The sequence below is a fragment of the Rhincodon typus genome, chromosome 8 (genome assembly GCF_021869965.1).
Source record: "Rhincodon typus isolate 14 chromosome 8, sRhiTyp1.1, whole genome shotgun sequence".
Classification (NCBI taxonomy): domain Eukaryota; kingdom Metazoa; phylum Chordata; class Chondrichthyes; order Orectolobiformes; family Rhincodontidae; genus Rhincodon; species Rhincodon typus.
This window is the reverse complement of record NC_063339.1, coordinates 3,218,492-3,237,056: the sequence shown is the minus strand read 5'-3', so window position 1 is coordinate 3,237,056 and position 18,565 is coordinate 3,218,492. Positions and strand designations below refer to the sequence as shown.

The 18,565-nt window shown below is 41.9% G+C and overlaps 1 protein-coding gene across 1 annotated transcript in view; it reads right to left on the bottom strand.

The window, feature by feature from the left end:
* Nucleotides 1-18,565, bottom strand: part of LOC109917284 (transcription factor IIIB 90 kDa subunit-like) — a 311,075-nt gene that overhangs the window by 47,262 nt on the left and 245,248 nt on the right. Inside the window, exons 11-14 of the mRNA XM_048600010.1 lie at nt 17,068-17,129; nt 13,833-13,914; nt 12,179-12,234; nt 6,594-6,868 (exon numbers count right to left, since the gene is read on the bottom strand). Coding sequence (XP_048455967.1) covers nt 6,594-6,868; nt 12,179-12,234; nt 13,833-13,914; nt 17,068-17,129 — 475 coding nt within the window. The remainder of the gene's footprint in view (nt 1-6,593; nt 6,869-12,178; nt 12,235-13,832; nt 13,915-17,067; nt 17,130-18,565) is intronic.

The window sequence follows — 18,565 nt, the reverse complement described above, 5'->3', positions numbered from 1 at the left end:
AGCTGTTTTGAAAGTGTCACCACAGTGAATGCGTATTTGCACACAATAAACTCCACAAACAGGAACAGGTCTGTTATCAGAAATCTGTTTGTGCCATCTTAATTAAGGGATAAATATTAGCTAAGTCACACTGACTAATCTTTTTCACAATAATTGCATGGAATATTTTATGGGAAGACGGGCCTCAATTTAACTCATTTGAAGGATAGTTCTTCCTGCAATGCAGCTCTCCCTCAGAACTGCACAATGAAGGTCACATCTTTGGACCTGTATCCGAGCAAAACATGGTCAGCCTTAGGAGAGGATTGGCAGAATAATGCAACTCTGCCTGAAGGTGTGCACTGGGATCATTGCATAACCAGAAGCAAATTAGGCCAGAGATATCCTTTAAGACTAGTTAACCTAGTTCTGAATATCCAAGAGATTTACCTGCTTCTCTAGTACCTATGGCAACCAATTTATTTATAGAGGACTAATCATAGGGTATTATACGCAGCATTTATTCTCAGATAGAAACAGGAAACAAAAGCAGTCCAGTTACATCTCGCCATCTGTAGTCTGTAAGGAGTTTTTCTATAATCTTCCTTCCTCATGGACAAACTCGAGATATTCTATTTGTATTCAGTCAGGTTAAAACGGATATATTCTAGAACCAATTCAACACAACCATTTCAGACATGTATGGAAATTGCTGGAAAGGCTCAGCAGGTCTGGCAGCATCTATTGAGAGAAATCAGAGTCAATGTTTTGGGTTCAGTGCCCCTTTCTCAGAATCCACTCGCCCTGAAACATTAACTTTGATTTCTCTCCACAGATGCTGCCACAGACCTGCTGAGCTTGGCCAGCAATTTCTAATTTTGTCTCTGATTCACAGTATCTGCAGTTCTTTCGGTTTTCATTGCAGACATATGATGTTGCATAGATGTAGTGTTACAGTCAACCTTTGCTGGGATTCAATGTTCAATTCAATTCACTGTTGTTTTTTTAAAGTTTCATTTCTTGAACTTATATAGAATATTCAGACGGAGCATTGTATTCAGTTCTGCCTGCCACACTTTAGGAATCATGTGAAGGCGCTGGGGAGAGCACAGAAAAGATTCATGAGAATGGTTCCAGGAATGAGGAACTTCAGTTCTGTCACTAGATTGGAGAAGTTTTCCTTGGAAACATGAAGCCTTGAGGGAAGATAAAGATGTGCAAAATCATGAGGGATCTAGACAGGATAGCTGGGGAGAAATTTGTTCCCATTGGTGGAAGGATTGAGAAGCAGAGGACACATTTGAGCTAATTGGCAAAACAAGCGATGGTAACACGGAAGAACATTTTCACACAGTGAACAGTCAGAAGCTGTAGAGCACTGCCTGAGAGTTTAGAGCCAAGCTCCATCACGTTATTCAGGAAGGAATTGGATTATCAGAGAAAGAAAAATGTGCAGGGGTACGGAGAGAAAACCGTGTTGTAGTAGCAAGTAAATTGTTCCTTGGAAGGCTGGCACAGACTCAATGGGCCGAACACTCTCTCCTTCTGTGCTGTAACCATTCTGCGATTCTGAAGTTGTGTGATTGGCCTCATAATCCTGATACAGAACACTGATGACACATGAACAGAATTGGTTAGGTTGTAGAAGGCTTAGTAACCATTAGGTATTATGCACAATATGTGGACAGTATCACTGCACATACACATTCAGCCAGACAAACATGTATGGAATCACCACACATGACCAACATCACATGGGTATAAACACAAAAACTGCTTCACAGGATTGCACAGAATATGTACACATGGACACACACTCATATAAATAAACTGGATACAGGCATAGATTGGGAACCCTAACTAAAGTCTCTTTCTTCCGACTGAAAAGCTTTTACGCTACCCGTAATGCATCAATTCTTTCTCTGCCTGTAGTAGCTGATTTAGCCAGACAAATGACAATGTCGAGAACCTGCATAGTTGCAGCTCAGCATGTGCTCTGTAAACCAATGGGTCAGACACTTCACTAATACAATATAGTACAGCAGAGATGACCAAGATAGTGTGACAATATGTATTAACGTTCAACTTTACAAGATGTTTCTGGTCAACCAGAACGAATATAGGAAAATAAGTATTTTTAGAGTGAAGGCTTTGTCAGATTAGCTTTTTCTGACAGAGCTGCACGAAGAGGTAGGGACATGGGATGGGATCAGGTATGGAGTCTATGTAGGAGTGAAACAAGAGAAGCATGTTCCCAAGGCAGGGAGGTGCTTAATCAAAGGTCCCACTCATAATCCCAACCCGTTTGCTGAAAATAAATGGGCACACGACAGGTGAGGACTGGTTCCATCTCTGCTGTGATGGCCTATACAGTTCAAAAGCCTGCCGTATGCATCGAACAAACTTGCACAAGGATACATGTCAGAACCTACAGAATTATCTATGTCTTTCAGGGCAGGACGAGGAGGAAAGACAACAATAAAAATGAAACTCCATGGTCAGGCCGAGCTGCAGCCAAACAGTCCTTCGGAAAGCAGAGTACTTGCAACATCCCACCAGGATATATTAAATATTCATGTAAACCAATGAACTAATGGCTGGCATGCAGTCATCTGTCATTTAATTCTGATCGGAGTAAGCAGCTGAGAGAGAAACACAGCCCTGAACTGAGACAGGTTTGGGGCTGGATGAGGAGAGGAAAGAATCAGATTCCGTGCTAATATTAACACTGACAGCTATCAGAGCTGGACAGTAACCTTTGACACTCTTATTTTTAGCACTGCTTGCAAGGACTCGTTGACCTAATTTGTCTCCGATGAAGATTAGCTGACTACACACCTCATCTGTGCTTTTTGCTGATGGCTTTTTAGAGCATGATTATTAGTACAAAGCTATTCCTGGAGCACACAGACATGTACCAATTGAAGGTGAGGTCGTTCCCAAAGTCAAGGATGAGCAGATTAAGCAGCTGACATCGATTTCAGGATGATCTGCAATGATGCTTAATTATCTCAAAAGTAAATCAAATGCTGAACCTTTAGAGAATAAGAAAGAGGAGTAGGCCATTCAGCCCTTTAAGCATGCTCTGCCAATCAATAAAATGGTGGCTTATCAGATTAGGGCTTTGTATTCACTTCCTGCACATTCCTCGCAACCTTCAATTTCCTTGTCGATCTAAAATTGATCTAACTGTGCCTTCAATATATTTACTGACCCAGCACCAGCTCTCTTATCCTTTGAGGCAGGGGTTCCAGGCTTGGAAGGTGCTGTTGGTGAGTTGCTGCAGTGCATCTTGTACATAGTTCGCACTTTTGCTACTGCGTGTTGGTGATGAAGGGAGTGAATGTCGAACGTGGTGACAGGGCTGCTAATCAAGAAGGCTGCTTTGTCCTGGATAACACTGAGCTTCTCGAGCTGGCTGGGTAAGAGACTGCTCCAGTACCTAAACAGATGCAAATGGTGCTTTTTGTTTCTAAACTCCAATGAGTTTAGGGTCAACCTGCTCAATCTTTCTGTGCAAGGCCAGCCCTTCACTCCAGGAATTAGCCTAATGAACCTTACCTGAATTGTCTTCAATGCATGTGCGTCCCTGTTTAAGACAGAGGACCCAAACTATACGTAGTATTTCAGAATAATTAAGAGGGTAAATCAGGGACTGGTATTAGATGGCTTTAACTTTGTCATTAGATTATAGCAGTCATTGAAGACAGAGTAAGGCAAAGGTGTTTCATCACTTTGAAAGGATAAAAATGAGTTCAGTAACTGACACTGCGATCAATCCCAGTTGTTCAGCTTCGAAGAAAGAAATTAAACTTTGAATCATGAGTAGAAAGTTGAAATTATGATGATTTAAATGGATAAAATATAGTTTTCCACTCCATGTGACCTAATTACTTTCCAGAACTAGGAGATACTATTTAAAAATAAGAGGTCAGTGATTTAAATGGAAGGAGAAATTTGTCAGAGGGGAAACATTTAAAAGGGACCTAAGGGGCAACTTTTTCACACAGAGGGTGGTACGTGTATGGTATGAGCTGCCAGAGGAAGTGGTAGAGTCTGGTACAATTACAACATTTAAAAGGCTTCTGGATAGGTATAGAAAGGGTTGAGAGGGATATGGGCCAAAAGACGGCAAATAGGGCTAGATCAGATTTGGATATCTGGTTAGTGCTGTGCCAAAGGGTCTGTTTCCAGGCTGTATAATTCTATAAAACACCATTGCAGGGAGCCTTTACAGTCAAGACATGAACATGAATCTCTTTGTCACTTAATCAGGGCAGGGGATTGAACAAGGTTCTGTATTCTGATGGCCACAGGAGGATACTTCATACAACCACAGGGAATAGATGCAGAAGTAGGCCAGTCAGCCTTTCGAACCTGCTCTACTATTCAATAAGATTTTGGCTGATCTGTTTATGTTCCAATTTCCATATTCCCATCAATCCATGATAACATTGGATTCTGTTGTCTAACAACTACTATCTCCGCCTTTAAAATATTCAACCACCCCTGCAGCTACAATTTCTCTTCCACTGAAGCTCAGTTTTGTTCAAGGATTACAATTTTTAAACAATCTATGCAAAGTTTCAAATCTACCAACTCAGACAGATTGCCAGCTTGCTATGTCACCTTGGAAAAAAAACAAATGAGGAACCAGTCAGTTACATACAAAGAGTTAATTAAAAACAACCAGAAAAAATTCAAACTGTGTATCAGCGTCCTAAGTACTCTAAGGAATACAATAGCTGTCGTGTTGCTTCTCCCTTTGAACACTCCCACATTGCTCTGCAATCTGGGGCCTTCTGAGCCTAGCTTAATTATAAATATGGTGTGTGCTGGTGCCCTAAGTATCCCTAGAGAGTTATAGCCAAAGATTGAACATGCCCATTTAATGGCATGAGCTGGTACTTGCAGTTTAGATGTCAGTCTAGTGGGGAGGCAATGGCCTAGTGGTATTATCACAGGACTGTTAATCCAGAGACCCAGGTAATATCCCGGGGGCCTGGGTTTGAATCCCGCCATGGCAGATGGTGGAATTTAAATTCAATAAATATCTGGAATTAAGAATCTAATGATGACCATGAATCCATTGCCGATTGTCGGGAAAACTCATCTGGTTTACTAATGTCCCTTAGGAAAGGAAACTGGCCTATATGTGACCCCAGACCCACAACAATGTGATTGACTCTTAACTGCCCTCTGGGCAATTAGGGATGGGCAATAAATGCTGCCTGGCCAGCGACGCCCTCATCCCATGAATGAATAAAGGGGAAAAAGAAAGTCAACAGGGGAGCAGATGATTGCTAGCAAATAGGTAGAGTGACAGGGTGGGGAGGTGAGTGAGGTGGCAGGGGTAGGATGTAGTCATTCTTGGAGGGTGGTCAGATGGGTCGGGGTGGGGGTGAGGATGTCAGTGTGAGTGTGTCATTTATGTAATGAGTTAGGAGTTAGGCTTGGCTTTAATTGTTTCACATTTCTGGGCTAACTGAAACAAGTTGCCTGATTCTAACACTGGGAACCCATTAGTTTGTGGATGGGAGAAGGAGCTCTAATCTCACATGATGGTTGACACAAACGCTCTCTCTAAGCTGATCAGCGTGTCAATGCCATTCTCAGCACTGACTTTCAGTTTTCAGAAGGTGTTGCCACGCACTGACCTCGGGGGTCCTCTTGGAGGAAGGATTAATCAGAAGGACTACTGGCTGACGCGTCTGCCTTCATCCAGCTCATAACATCCGGCTACCACTCTGCCTATTCCAGACCTGGGGTGAGTTTAACTTTAGAGTCAGTATCAGGTTCTTCTTTCCACCAGATTGTTGGACTATTTTTCTCCTTAGCGGGAACTTCACCATCTCCTATAGGAGAGACAATCATGCCAACCTCATGTTGAAATCACTCTTACTTGGTCCCTACTGCTGTTGCATCACAGATTTGATCTGAACCCCATTCCCTTCCTCGCCTTCAGTGCCACTAACTTCCAAACATTTCAGTTAGTTATCAACTATTCTCCTGGAATCAGATTTTGTTTTCCACCAGAACATACGCAATGATAAGTGGTGACACTGACCTGATTTTGTTTATTCTACCTCAGCACCAGGACTCCCAAATGCCGACATCACCTTGTTAGCTTATATGAACTAACTGCTCAAAACTGCATATTGAAGCAGAGATAGTAAGGACTGCCTATGCTGGAGTCAGAAGGGTCCTGACCCAACATGTCAACTTTCCTGCTCCTCTGATGCTGCCTGGCCTGCTGTGTTCCTCCAGCTCTACACTGTGTTATCTCTGCATAATGAAGCAGACTCCTTCCTTGTGTGCATGGTTAGGTGTAATGTAACGTTATTATAGAATCATTCGGCACAGAAGACTACACAGCCCATTCTGTATGTATCATCTCTCTGAAAGAGCTATCCAATGTGTCACATTCCATCCCTCTCTTCCCCATAAACATAAACATCAGGAAAATGCAGTATGTCTATTGACCAAGGCATCAAAAAGCCCAGTTCCCATCTACCTAATGTAAGCCGAAATACATTAGTGTTTACTGTAATGAAACATTTAACACTGGATGAAGCCAAGTATCCACACTACTCTGCATGAGACAGTAACTGTACCTCTTGCCTAGGTTGTTGACGGGTGTAGCGAGGCTTCGGGAGTTTGCAGCTGACTTTCGGTGGGCTGGCCCCTTCTTACTGCGGCTATTACTGCCGCCACGGTTACTGCTCTCACTTTCCTCCTGGGTTGGTGTGCTGCTCCCCTTGCTGTTCAGATCCCTCAGCACGTCGTAATTTATCTTGCTCGAGATCTTCTTCTGTTCCAGCATCTTCTCTATGGCTTCCCCTGCTGTGCTGGCTCGGATTGGCTCACGTTTCTTAGACGATTTTCTCGGCTTTGGAAAAAAGCGGAGATTTGTTGACGTTAAGTCCCTGGTCCAAGTGAGTCAAAGGTAAGGGTTTGTCATGCAGGCAACCAACAGCAGCACGCTCTGCATATATATTGTGTCTGAAACGCAATAAAACATTCCAAGAGGGAAATAAAACAAAACGTGCTACTGAGTCACCTAAACATACCTTAGATCAGATTTGAAGAGACTCAATCAACTAGATGAGTGTTAAACAGCATTTCTAAGTCGGGTGTAGTAAGATAGAAAGATTTAGAAAGAAAAACTAAAGAACTGAAATTATAGTCAACAATTAATACCAAGGATGATGAAAAGGCCAGAATCACAGGAGCACAGACATTTCGGAGGGCTGTGGGGATGGAGGAGATGAGATAGTGAGAGAAGTTTTCAGGATCCCAGAGGATCTAAGGAAGACTAGGCAAGAGCAATTTCAAAACAGGGTGAGAATAAAGAGAACAAAAACAGGAATTGCCGGAGAAACTCAGCACGTCTGGCAGCATCTGTGGAGAGAAGGCACAGGTAACATTTTGGGTCCAATGACCCTGGGGATTTTTGTTTCAGATTTATGCATCTGTCGAGAGTGCTCTGCCGTTCAATGAGATTATGGCTGATCTGGTAATTGTCACCTCCCCTTTCCTGCATTATTCCCATACTCCTAGATTTACTAACTGATTAAAAGTCCGTCCATCTCATCCCCAAATATCCTTAATGACCCAGCCTCTACAGCCCTCTGCAGCGAAGAATACCACAGATTCACTCCCTTCTGAGTGAAGAAATTCCTCCTCATCTTGGTCTGAAATGTGATAACCCTTATTCTGAGATGATGCCCTCTTCTCCTAGCCTCTCCAACAAGGGGAAACAACCTCTCCACATCTACAATCAAATTTCCTAAGAATCTGTATGTTTCAATAAGGTATCCACGATGTAGAGGTGCTGGTGTTGGAATGGAGTGGACAAAGTCAGAAATCACACAATGCCAGATTATATTCCAACAGGTTTATTTGAAAACACAAACTATAATCTGCTGTTGTGTGATTTCTGACCTTTTTTAATAAGGGCACCCCTTATTGTTCTAAAATCCAATGAGTACAGTATAAACTACACAACCTTTCCTCAAAAAGAAAAACCACTCTACACCTGGAATCTACCTAATGAATCTTCTTTGGACAATGTCAGTATATCTTCCCTTACGGGACCAGAACTGTTCACAGTACTCCAGCTGTGGTCTTGCTAGTGCCTTGTACAGTTTTAGCAAGTCCTCCCTACTTTTCTGCCTCACAGCACCGGGGATCTGGGTTCAATTCCAGCCTTGTGTGACTGTCAATGGGGAGTTTGCATGTTCTCTTCGTGTCAGAGGTGGTTTCTCCAGGTTTTCCGGTTTCCTCCCACAGCCCTAAGATGTGCAGGTCAGGTGGATTGATCATGCTTAAAAAAATATCCATAGTGTCCAGGGATGTGCAGGTTAAGTGGGTTAGCCATGGTAAAAATCCCATGTGGGGTTATGGAAATGGGATGGGGGTTGGATCTGGGTGGGATGCTCTTCAGGGGCCCAATGCAGACTCGATTGACTGAATGGCCTCTTTCTACACTGCAGCGATTCTACAATTCTAACTCCCAAATCCCTTCTTGCAATCTTTCTCCACTCAATATTCAGCCTCTCTATTTTTTCTCAAAATGCAATAACCTTACATTTTTCCATATTATAGTTTGCCTGCCAAGTTTTTGCCCAATCGTTCCACCTAACTTTAGCCCTCTGTAGACTCTTTTTGTCATCACCCATCTATTTTTAGGTTATCCCCAAACCTAACAACAGTACATTCACTTTCCTCATCCAAGTCGTTAATATATATATTGTAAATAACTGTAACCCCAACACTGATGTCTGTGGCACTCCACTAGTTACAGGCTGCCATTCTGAAAATGTGCCCCTCTTCCCAACTCTGCTTTCTATTAGTCAGTCAATTATCCATTCTAATATACCACCCCAACACCATGGAATCTTATCTTAGTAAGAAACATAACATAAGGTACCTTATCAAATGCCTTTTTTAAGTCTAAATACATTACACCTATTGGTTCTCCTTCATCTATTCTGCCTAGTACCTCCTTAAAGAGTTATACTAAAAGTGTTAGATGTGACTTCCCCTTCATGAAGCCATGCTGACTCTGCCTTGATCATATTATGTATTTCTACATGTGCTGTTATTACATCATTTTTCAAAGACTTGAACATTTTCTAAATGATAAATGTTAAACTAACTGCTTATAGCGGTCTGTATTTTTTTGTCCCCTTCCATGTTTGAATAAGGGTGGTTTGGCAATCCTCAGCACTTGTCCAGAAGCTAAGATTTCCAGTGCACCCACTATCTCTGTAGCTACTTCCTTAAATATAAATATAAATAAAAGTCAAGCCAAGGTATGGCTTATATAGTAGATGGTAAGGTCCTGAGGAGTGCTGTGGAACAGAGGGGCCTAGGAGTACAAGTACATAGTTTGTTGATAGCAGCGTCACAGGTGGACAGGGTAGTGCTTGCTGGCCTTCTTTGGTCCAGGCAGTGAGTATAGGAGTTGGGACGTTATGTTACATAAAAACCGAAATAACTGCAGATGCTGTAAATCAGGAACAAAACAGAAGTTGCTGGAAAAGCTCAGTAGGTCTGGCAGCATCTGTGAAGAAAAAATCAGAGTTAATGTTTCAGGTCCAGGCACCCTTCCTCAGAACGTTATATTACAGTTGTATAAATCGTTGGTGAGGCAGCATTTGGAGTATTGTGTACAGTTTTGGTCACCGTATCATAGGAAAGACATAGTTAAACTGGAAAGTGTGCAAAGAAGATTTACGAGGATGCTGCCAGGACAAGTAGGCCTGAGTTATAGGGAGAGGTTGGCTAAAAATTGACAAGTAATGTTGCAGCTTTATAGAACCTTAGTTAGGTCACATTTGGAATATTGTGTTCAATTCTGGTCGCCACACTACCAGGAGGATGTGGTGGCTTTGGAGAGGGTACAGAAAATATTTACCAGGATGTTGCCTGGTATGGAGGGCATTAGCTATGAGGAGAGGCTGGAGAAACTTGGGTTGTTCTCACTGGAATGACAGAGGTTGAGGGGCAACCTGATAGAAGTCCACAACATTATGAAGGGCATGGACAGAGTGGACAGTCAGAAGCTTTTCCCCAGGGTGGAAGAGTCAGTTACCAGGGGCCATAGGTTTAAGGTGCGAGGGGCAAGGTTTAAAGGTGATGTACGAGGCAAGTTTTTACACAGAGGGTGGTGGGTGCCTGGAACTCGCTGCCGGGGGAGGTAGTGGAAGCAGATACGATAGTGACTTTTAAAGGGCGTCTGACAGATACGTGAACAGAATAGGAATAGAGGGATATGGTCTCCGGAAATGTATGGGGTTTTAGTTGTGACAGGCAGCATGTCGGTGCAGGCTTGGGGGACCGAAGGGCCTGTTCTTGTGCTGTAATTTTCTTTATTCTTTGTTCTAGGATGGGACTTTATTCCTTGCAACGTAGGATAATGAGGGGTGACCTTATTGAGGTGTATAAAATCATGTGGGGTATAGATAGGATGAATGCATTTTCCCAGAGATGGGAATTGAAAACTAGATGGCACAGGTTTAAAGTGAGAGGGGAAAGATTTAAGAAGAACCTGAGGGGCAACTTCTAGAAGAGAGTGGTGTGTATATGGAATGGGCTGCTAGAGAAAGTGGTTGAGGCAGGTACAATAGCAACATTTAAAAACATTTGGATAGGTACATGGATGGGAAGGGTTTAGAGGGATATGGACCAAATGTGGGCAGTTGGAACTAGCTGAATGAGCACCATGGTTTGGGCCGAAGGGCCTGTTTCCATGCTGTATTATTCTATGATTCTACATCCTGAGATGCAATCCATCAGGCCCAGGGATTTATTGGCCCCATTGGTTTCCCGAGGACTTTTTTGCTAGTGATAGTTATTGTATGTACTTCTACTCCATTTCTACCCCTTGATTGTTAATTTTTGAGATTGCTATTAGTGTATTCTATTGTGAAGACTGATGCAAAATATTTATTCAATGCTTTTCTGTCATTTCATGGTTCCCCATTATTATTTTCCCAGCCTTGTTCTCTAAGGGACAATACTAACTTTGACCTCTTTTTTCCTCTTTATATATTTAAAGGAGCTCTTACTGACAGTTTTGATATGACTTGCTAGTTAATACTCAAAATTTACTTTCTCTTCCTTTTTTTGGTCACGTTTTGTTAATATTGAAAAAATTCCTAATCCTATGGTTTGCTACTAATCTTTGCCACATTCTATGTTATTTTTCTTTCAATTTGATGCTATCCTTAACTTCCTGAGTTAATCATTGTTGATTTATTTCCTTTCTAGAATCCTTCTTCCTCTTTGGGATATATCATCGCGGTGAATCATAAGCTATTTGCTTCAATGTCTGGCATTGTTCCTCAGTCATATTTTCAGTTAAACTCCTTTCCTAGTCCATTCCAGCCATTCTGACTTCATTATTTTGTAATTACGTTTATTTAAAGTTTTGCACAGTAATTCTGCCCACAAACTGAATGTTAAATTCTACCTCCATGTTATGGTCACTGTTTCCTAGGGGATCTTTTATGCTGAGATTATTTTTCAAACCTGCCTCTAATTTAGCAGATCCAAAACAGCCTGATCCCTGGTTGGATCCACAACATATTGTTCTAGAAATTGTTCCAATACATTCTATGAATTCAGCGCTATGTTTAACTCTGCCAATCTGACTATCCAATCTGCAAGAAGATTAAAGTCAACCATGATGAATGCAGTGCCTTTTTGACATTCCCTCACTACTTCCTGATTTATTCTCTGTCCCACCATACAGCTATTGTTAGAGGGCTTATAGACTGTTCCCGCTGGTGTCTTCATCCCCTTGTGTTTTCTTACCTGTAGCCTTAAAAGAAAGAGAAAGAGAAAGAGAATCTGACAGAAAGAATGACAGGCGCCAGGGAGACTGCACTGGATGCAAAGAAAACGCTAGACTGAGAGCAAGAGCAACAAAGAGGGAGTCTGAGAGAAAAGGAACAGGCACACACTTAAAAAAAAGCTTTTGCAGTTGTTAAGTGACTGTTGGGCTGATAATATCAACATTATTGTCTGTCAACAAATAACATTCACTGAAAGAGCCTATAGGGCACATGGAAATATGGAATCAGCAAAATTTACTGATGAAGGAGTGGAACATATAGATGCAAATGTTTGCAATTCCAAAGAATTATCGTTTCCGGATTTCAATTGGCAAAATCACTTCAATATGTATTACCTTCTGCTCTTTATAAATCCCAAGCTCTTTCTCTTTGGCTATCCGTTCTTCCTTTTCTGCAAAGAAAATATTAATATTATTTTCAGGCGATAGGAGTGAACTCCCGAATGATTTAGTTAGTTGGCTCACCCATGACAGATCTGATGAAAGAGTCTGAAACGTTAATTCTGTTTATTGCTGCACAGATGCTACCTGCTGAATATATCCATCTTTTTGTCTTTTCAATTCCCAAATTCCAACAGCCCAGCATTCTGCTTTTGGATCAAATGTGCCGAGTTCCATCTCTGATTTGTGACTGAGTTGGCTGACACCACGGCTAGCGCAGCATTAGGGATACTGCAGAAAAATGCAGTCAATCTGGGCTGGGAGGGATGAGCTCTGGCTCATTGCAGCATAGGCCCCTAGTTAACAAAGTGCATTTGGGTGCTGGGTCCACGTTCGATTGTGATAGAATCCGTCCAGTGTGAAAGCTGGCTATTTGGTCCATCAAATCCACATGGACACTTCTAAGAGCATCCTACCCAGATGCACACCCGACTACCCTATTCCTGTAACCCTGCATTTCCCATGGCCAATCCACCTGACCTGCACATCTTTGGGCGGTTGGAGAAAACTGGAGCGCCCAATGGAAACCCACACAAACTCAGGGAGAATGTGCAAGCACCACACGAACAGTTACCCGAGGCTGGAATCAAACCCGTGTCCTTGGCGCTGTAAGGTAGTAGTGCTAACCACTGAGCCACTGTAATGCATACTATAGGCAAACTGATTCCAAACAGATGACAAATGGCCACTCAAATCAGAAATACAGGTACTTGGCTGATCTTGTGTTCAGTCTGATGTGTCTATCATTTTGTGATGATGACAACCATTACCTCACTGGTGCCTTACCTGTCCTCATGACATAAGCTGGTTTACAGATTTAAGTACTATTCTGAAGTGCTGTTGCAATGGTAACGGATCTCCAAGTGTACTAAATATTCAGGACAAAAACTCTGGGATAATTTAACAATTGGCGGAATGGGATTTCTGTTTATTTTTCCCCTGTGCATAGGTTAAATGACCAAGCTCATTTAAATTGCAACATTGTGAATAAGTGTAACCGCTCCCTGTAGGATGCACACAGCACTGTTCAGCTGTCAGATCCTGAGTACCCACACACAGCTCATTACTTATTCCATACTCTTAACTGTGCAGATGGTATCTAGCCCAATAAATTAATAAAAATCACAAAGCACTGCAGGTGATGTGGCTTTACGGTGGAGAAGGAAACCACCTGCTGAAACTACTTAGTGAAGCAGAAAATGCTGGAGATAAGCAAATTGTCAGCATGTGGGAACATTCTGGATGAAGGTTCCACTGACGTGTACCCGCACACTGGGTTTGCCAGCCTCTCCTGTTTATTGGCATTCACTAACCTATAGCACTTCCTGCTTTTATTTCCACAAAAAAGAGCATCTGGAATTGAATTTGGGATTGAGCTTGATTTAATCCCACTGATTCCAGATTGCACGGTTTGATGTGAAACAGGAGCATGTTACAGATCTCCCTGCTCTGTTCTACCCTCGTCCTTAGAAATATATTTGCTAGAGTCCTGGCTCTCCAACTTCTTTGCCTTTTCCAGTCCTTTCCCATCTTTCTCACATGCACTCACCCTTTTGCTCTTTCAGGTAATCTGCGTTCTCTCTCAACCACAGCTCAGTTTTCATTTCCACCTCCTTCTCGTTGAGCAGATACTGCATTAAAAAAAGACATGTTATAATCATAGCTGAAGGTCACCTGCACAAGGAGCTGCTGAAGCTTCAGGATGGCTAATGCGAAAGAACTGCAGTACACCGCTTTCTGACAGATAAATGAAGACACGTCAGCATTCTGTGCAATTCAGTCACAAAGACATATTAAATCCCTTCCACAACTTTTACTTATAGAGTTCCTTTAATGCAGTGAAACATCTTAAGACATTTCATAAGAACATTATCAAACAAAATTTCACAGTATTACAAGCATTTATTGGGGCAGATAACCGAAAGCTTGGGCCAAAAAGGTAGGATTTTGAAGAATGTAACAAAGGAGATGTGAGAGGTTGAGAGAGGTTCAGACAGAAATTCCACAGCTTAGGGCTGGAGCAGCTGAACATACAGGAGTAGGCCATTCAGCCCCTTGAGACTGCTCCACCATTCAGTTAAGTCATGGTTGATCTGACTGTAACCTCAACTCCACACATTCCCTCTCCCCCCCGATAACATTTCACCCCATTTGCTTAACAAGAATTATCTACCTCTGCCCCAAAGGCAATCACCTGTTTAGAAAGAGAATTCCAAAATCTCTCTAAACTCAAAAAAATAGGTTTTGCCTCATCTTTTTGAAATGGCTAACCCTTGACTTTTAAACCAAGACTTCCCATTCTAGATTCTCCCATAAGATGAAACATCCTCTCTTCATCTACCCTGTCGAGACTCCCCCAAGATTATATGTTTTAATCAAGTCTCATTTTTTTCCAGCTGATATAAGCATAGCCTGTCCACCCTTTCCTTGTCAGAAAACCTGTCCATTCCAGGTATTAGACTAGAAAACCTTCTCTGGCACAGTCACTAATAACAGAGCTGTTAAAATCTGGGCTGCACAGGAGCATAGGAATCTGAAGGTTGTAGGATTCAAGGAGGTGATTGAGTTAGACCCCATTTCCTTAGACCTGGTTCTGGTCTTCCTGGTCATTGGGAACATCCTTCCTGCATTTACCCTGTCTAGAATTTTACTGATTTCTATGCGATCCCCTATTATTCTTCTAGATTCCAATAAATATAGCCCTAACTGATCCGATCTCTCATCATACATTAGTCCTGCCATCCCCGGAATCAGCCTGGTAAACCTTCACTGCACTCCCTCGAGAGCAAGAACATCCTTCCTCAGATAAGGAGACCAAAACTGCACACAATATTCCAGGTGTGGTCTCACCAAGGCCCTGTACAATGCAACAACACATCCCTGCTCCTGTACTCGCAACCTCTCACAATGAAGGCCACATACCATTTACCTTCTTTACTGCCTGCTGCACCTGCAATGCTTACCTTCAGCAACTGGTGCACAAGGGCAACAAGTCTCATGGCACTTTCCCTACTACATTTACATGACATTTACTACTACACCACCATCAGCTCATCAGAACTGCCATCTCACCGAAAGGGAAGTCACAATAGCTAAGTCTGCCATGAGCCACTGTGCCATTGCTGAAGGCCATGCTATCAAAATCCAACTCTTTTCAATAACAACACAAAGCTATAAACCAAAAAAGTGAATTATTCTACAAAATGTTCCTCAGGTGAGAGATGTCAGTGCTAGGAAATTAAACTTTAATCTTATCTGGTGTCACCATCAAACTTGCAATGCAGCTACACCACGGAAGCCAACCTTCCATCCATAGATTCCATTTACACGGCTCGCTGCTGTGGAAAGGCAGCCAACATCATCAAAGACCCATCACACCCCGGTAATGATCTCCTACAGCCTCTTCCATCAGGCAGAAGATACAGAAGCCTGAACAGACACACAGCATGTTCAGGGACAGCTCCTTTCCAGCCATTATCAGACTGTTGAATGGACTCTAGCCTCAAATAATCTAACCTACAATGTAACCAGTATGCCTCTAAGGCTTTTTGATCTGTACATCCTTTGCTTACTACGATCTGCCTGTACCGCTCATAAATAAAGCTTTTCACTGTATTTCCATACACATGACAACAAGTCCATCAATCAATCTTCACAAGAATTAAGGAGAGGAAATTTCTGCCCAGCCAGTACTGGATGTTGGACAAGTGTTCTTAGTAACACAACGGGATGATGAGATAGAACTAAGTTTTGTAAGTGAACAGGTGGAAAACAATATTTTCAGATGATGCAATGTGTTTTGAGGGAACCTCGGACACACCAACGGGAGACACCAGAGGCAACAGTCCAGAAGTCAGACAAGAGATCACACTGTAGGTGATTCTCTGGTGTAAGTAGGTAGATAAGACTCTGGGAAGGTCATAAGGCTGGATGAGATTCCAGGCATGGGGAGAGGTGAGGCCATGGAATGATGTGCAAATTAGGGTAGGAATTTAAAACTGATCAGTACGGGAGTGATGTACTTTAGGACAGTCAGATTGGCCAAACGCCAACAGTAAGTGGTACCAAGTCTCTCCTGCTGACATTTTTTTCTGTCCCTGCTCATCGGAACTGCCATCTCACCGAAAGGGAAGTCACAATAGCTAAGTCTGCTGTGAGCCACTGTACCATTGCTGAAGGCCGTGCGAACAAAATCTAACTCTTTTCAATGACAACACAAAGATGTAAACCAAAAAAGTGAATTATTCTACACAATGTTCCTCAGGTGAGAGATGTCAGTGCTAGGAAACTAAACTTTAATCTTATCTGGTGTCACCATCAAACTTGCAATGCAGCTACATCAGAGGATAGGCAGGTACACAGTACGTGCAGAATAGAGAAGGAGTATGTTCTAGAGAGAGCGAGAGCGAGAGCGAGAGAGAGCGAGAGACAGAGAAAGAAAGAGAGAGAAACACAGAGTGCAATTTACTCCTCATTTGCCCTTCTGGACCAGACTCCAGCTGTGAGATAAAAAACTATCATTCTGAGTACATTGTACAATCCTAACACTATATGATACTCTGGATGAGTAACAATAAGCCATTATACAAAGTTACTTATCCCAAATGAAGGCTTACAAAAAGAGAAGAGAAACCATAAAATGTGATTACGGTGCTGAAACCAGATTCTCTGACAACTAGCTGGTGCAGATGGTGAGAGAGTTGCTCATTTTACCTTTGTTTTTTAAACACAAGATAATCTACAATCTCACATTACCTGTCATAAGGGTTACAGAATGATCTTACCCTATCGATTTCATTGTCATCGATGCCATTCAAGTCCAGTTCACCTTTCTGAGGATCAACGCCTGTGAGGAGAGAGAATAAAAACACCTGTTCAGTACATTTACTCACAGTCTAAAAGGTGGCCAGTGTTTGTTCAGCTAGCTGAGCTCGCTCAACAACAACTTGCATTTATATAGTTCCTTTATGATAATGAAATGTTTCAGAAGTTTCTTGGAGAAGCGACAGGAGACAAAGGTAGTTAACAAGCCAAAATATTAGGAAGGTGTTCAGCAAGGTGTTCAAAATATTAGGAAGGTATTATAATCACAGGTGGCATTACTACTGGAGATGTCAGGTCCCAGAGTGAAATCTGGCTTGATAGATAATTTTTTGTCTTATTTAATGTGGAGTTCATCCACTGAAACATAAACAAGAGGCTGCAGACTTTAAAAAAACAGAAGTTTATCACATAAAATGAATAACAGTAATAAAACAAAGCAAGATATTTAAATGTAAAACACAGTTCCAAAAGATCTTGAGATACACAGCAAAACAAAGACTTCACTCTACTTCCCAACACGATCTCTTTACAGAAATTCAAATCCAGACAGATTAGCCCAGTACCTTAGATCTTCATGTTCAATTGAACTGACTCAATTTAATTTTTTAAACTGATTCTTTCTTGTAAACGGTGAAGTCTTCTTCACAATATTCGCAAACTGAAAAGCTTAGACTTACTCAGCTTTTAATCATCTGCAGATTTCTAACCAAATACTCTTGCTCTTACTCAAATGAACATTATACTAAGATAACTTATTCCCTGAACTGTTCTATATTCCTTTCTAGCAGTGAAATTATATTATGTTTCTGACCCCAGGCACAGTCCTCTAAACTGTTTAAAAACTTCCACCCTCTGAGTTTCTGAAGCTAAATCAATCCTTGATTATCCTAAACCAAAATCAAGCTAATGGTCCTCAATTTTCCTCTCCCACTCATAAATTTGTGCAACACAAACAAACATCCATTAATACACCAGGGTTCCCTGCTCTCTGACACATGCTAGATTACATCAGGGTTCCAGAAAGAACTCCCCGTAGTCTTATGGTTTCACCTCAGAAAAGTAACTAACCCCCACTAGTTTGAAATTCAAACTCTGAAAATATTTTATATATATAAATATACACACACTATATATAAAATCACACATCATTTGTCATAAAGATGACCAAAAGGTTGGTCATAGTGCTGAGTGTTAAAGAGTGCCTTAGAGAAGGAGAGGGAGATGCTGATGTTTACAGGGAATTTCAATGCTGAAGGCAACTAAAGACATGGCCACCAGCGGTGGGTCAAACGGAATGGAGATGGACAAGAGGCCAGAATTGGGAGTGCAGAGCCCTTGAGAGGATCCTAGAGCTGGAGGACAGAGATAGGGAGGGAAGAGTATGAATTCATGGGCACTGACTACGCTTCAATTGTTCACAGGATTGAACATCTTTTTGAGCGTGAATCTCAACAGCAG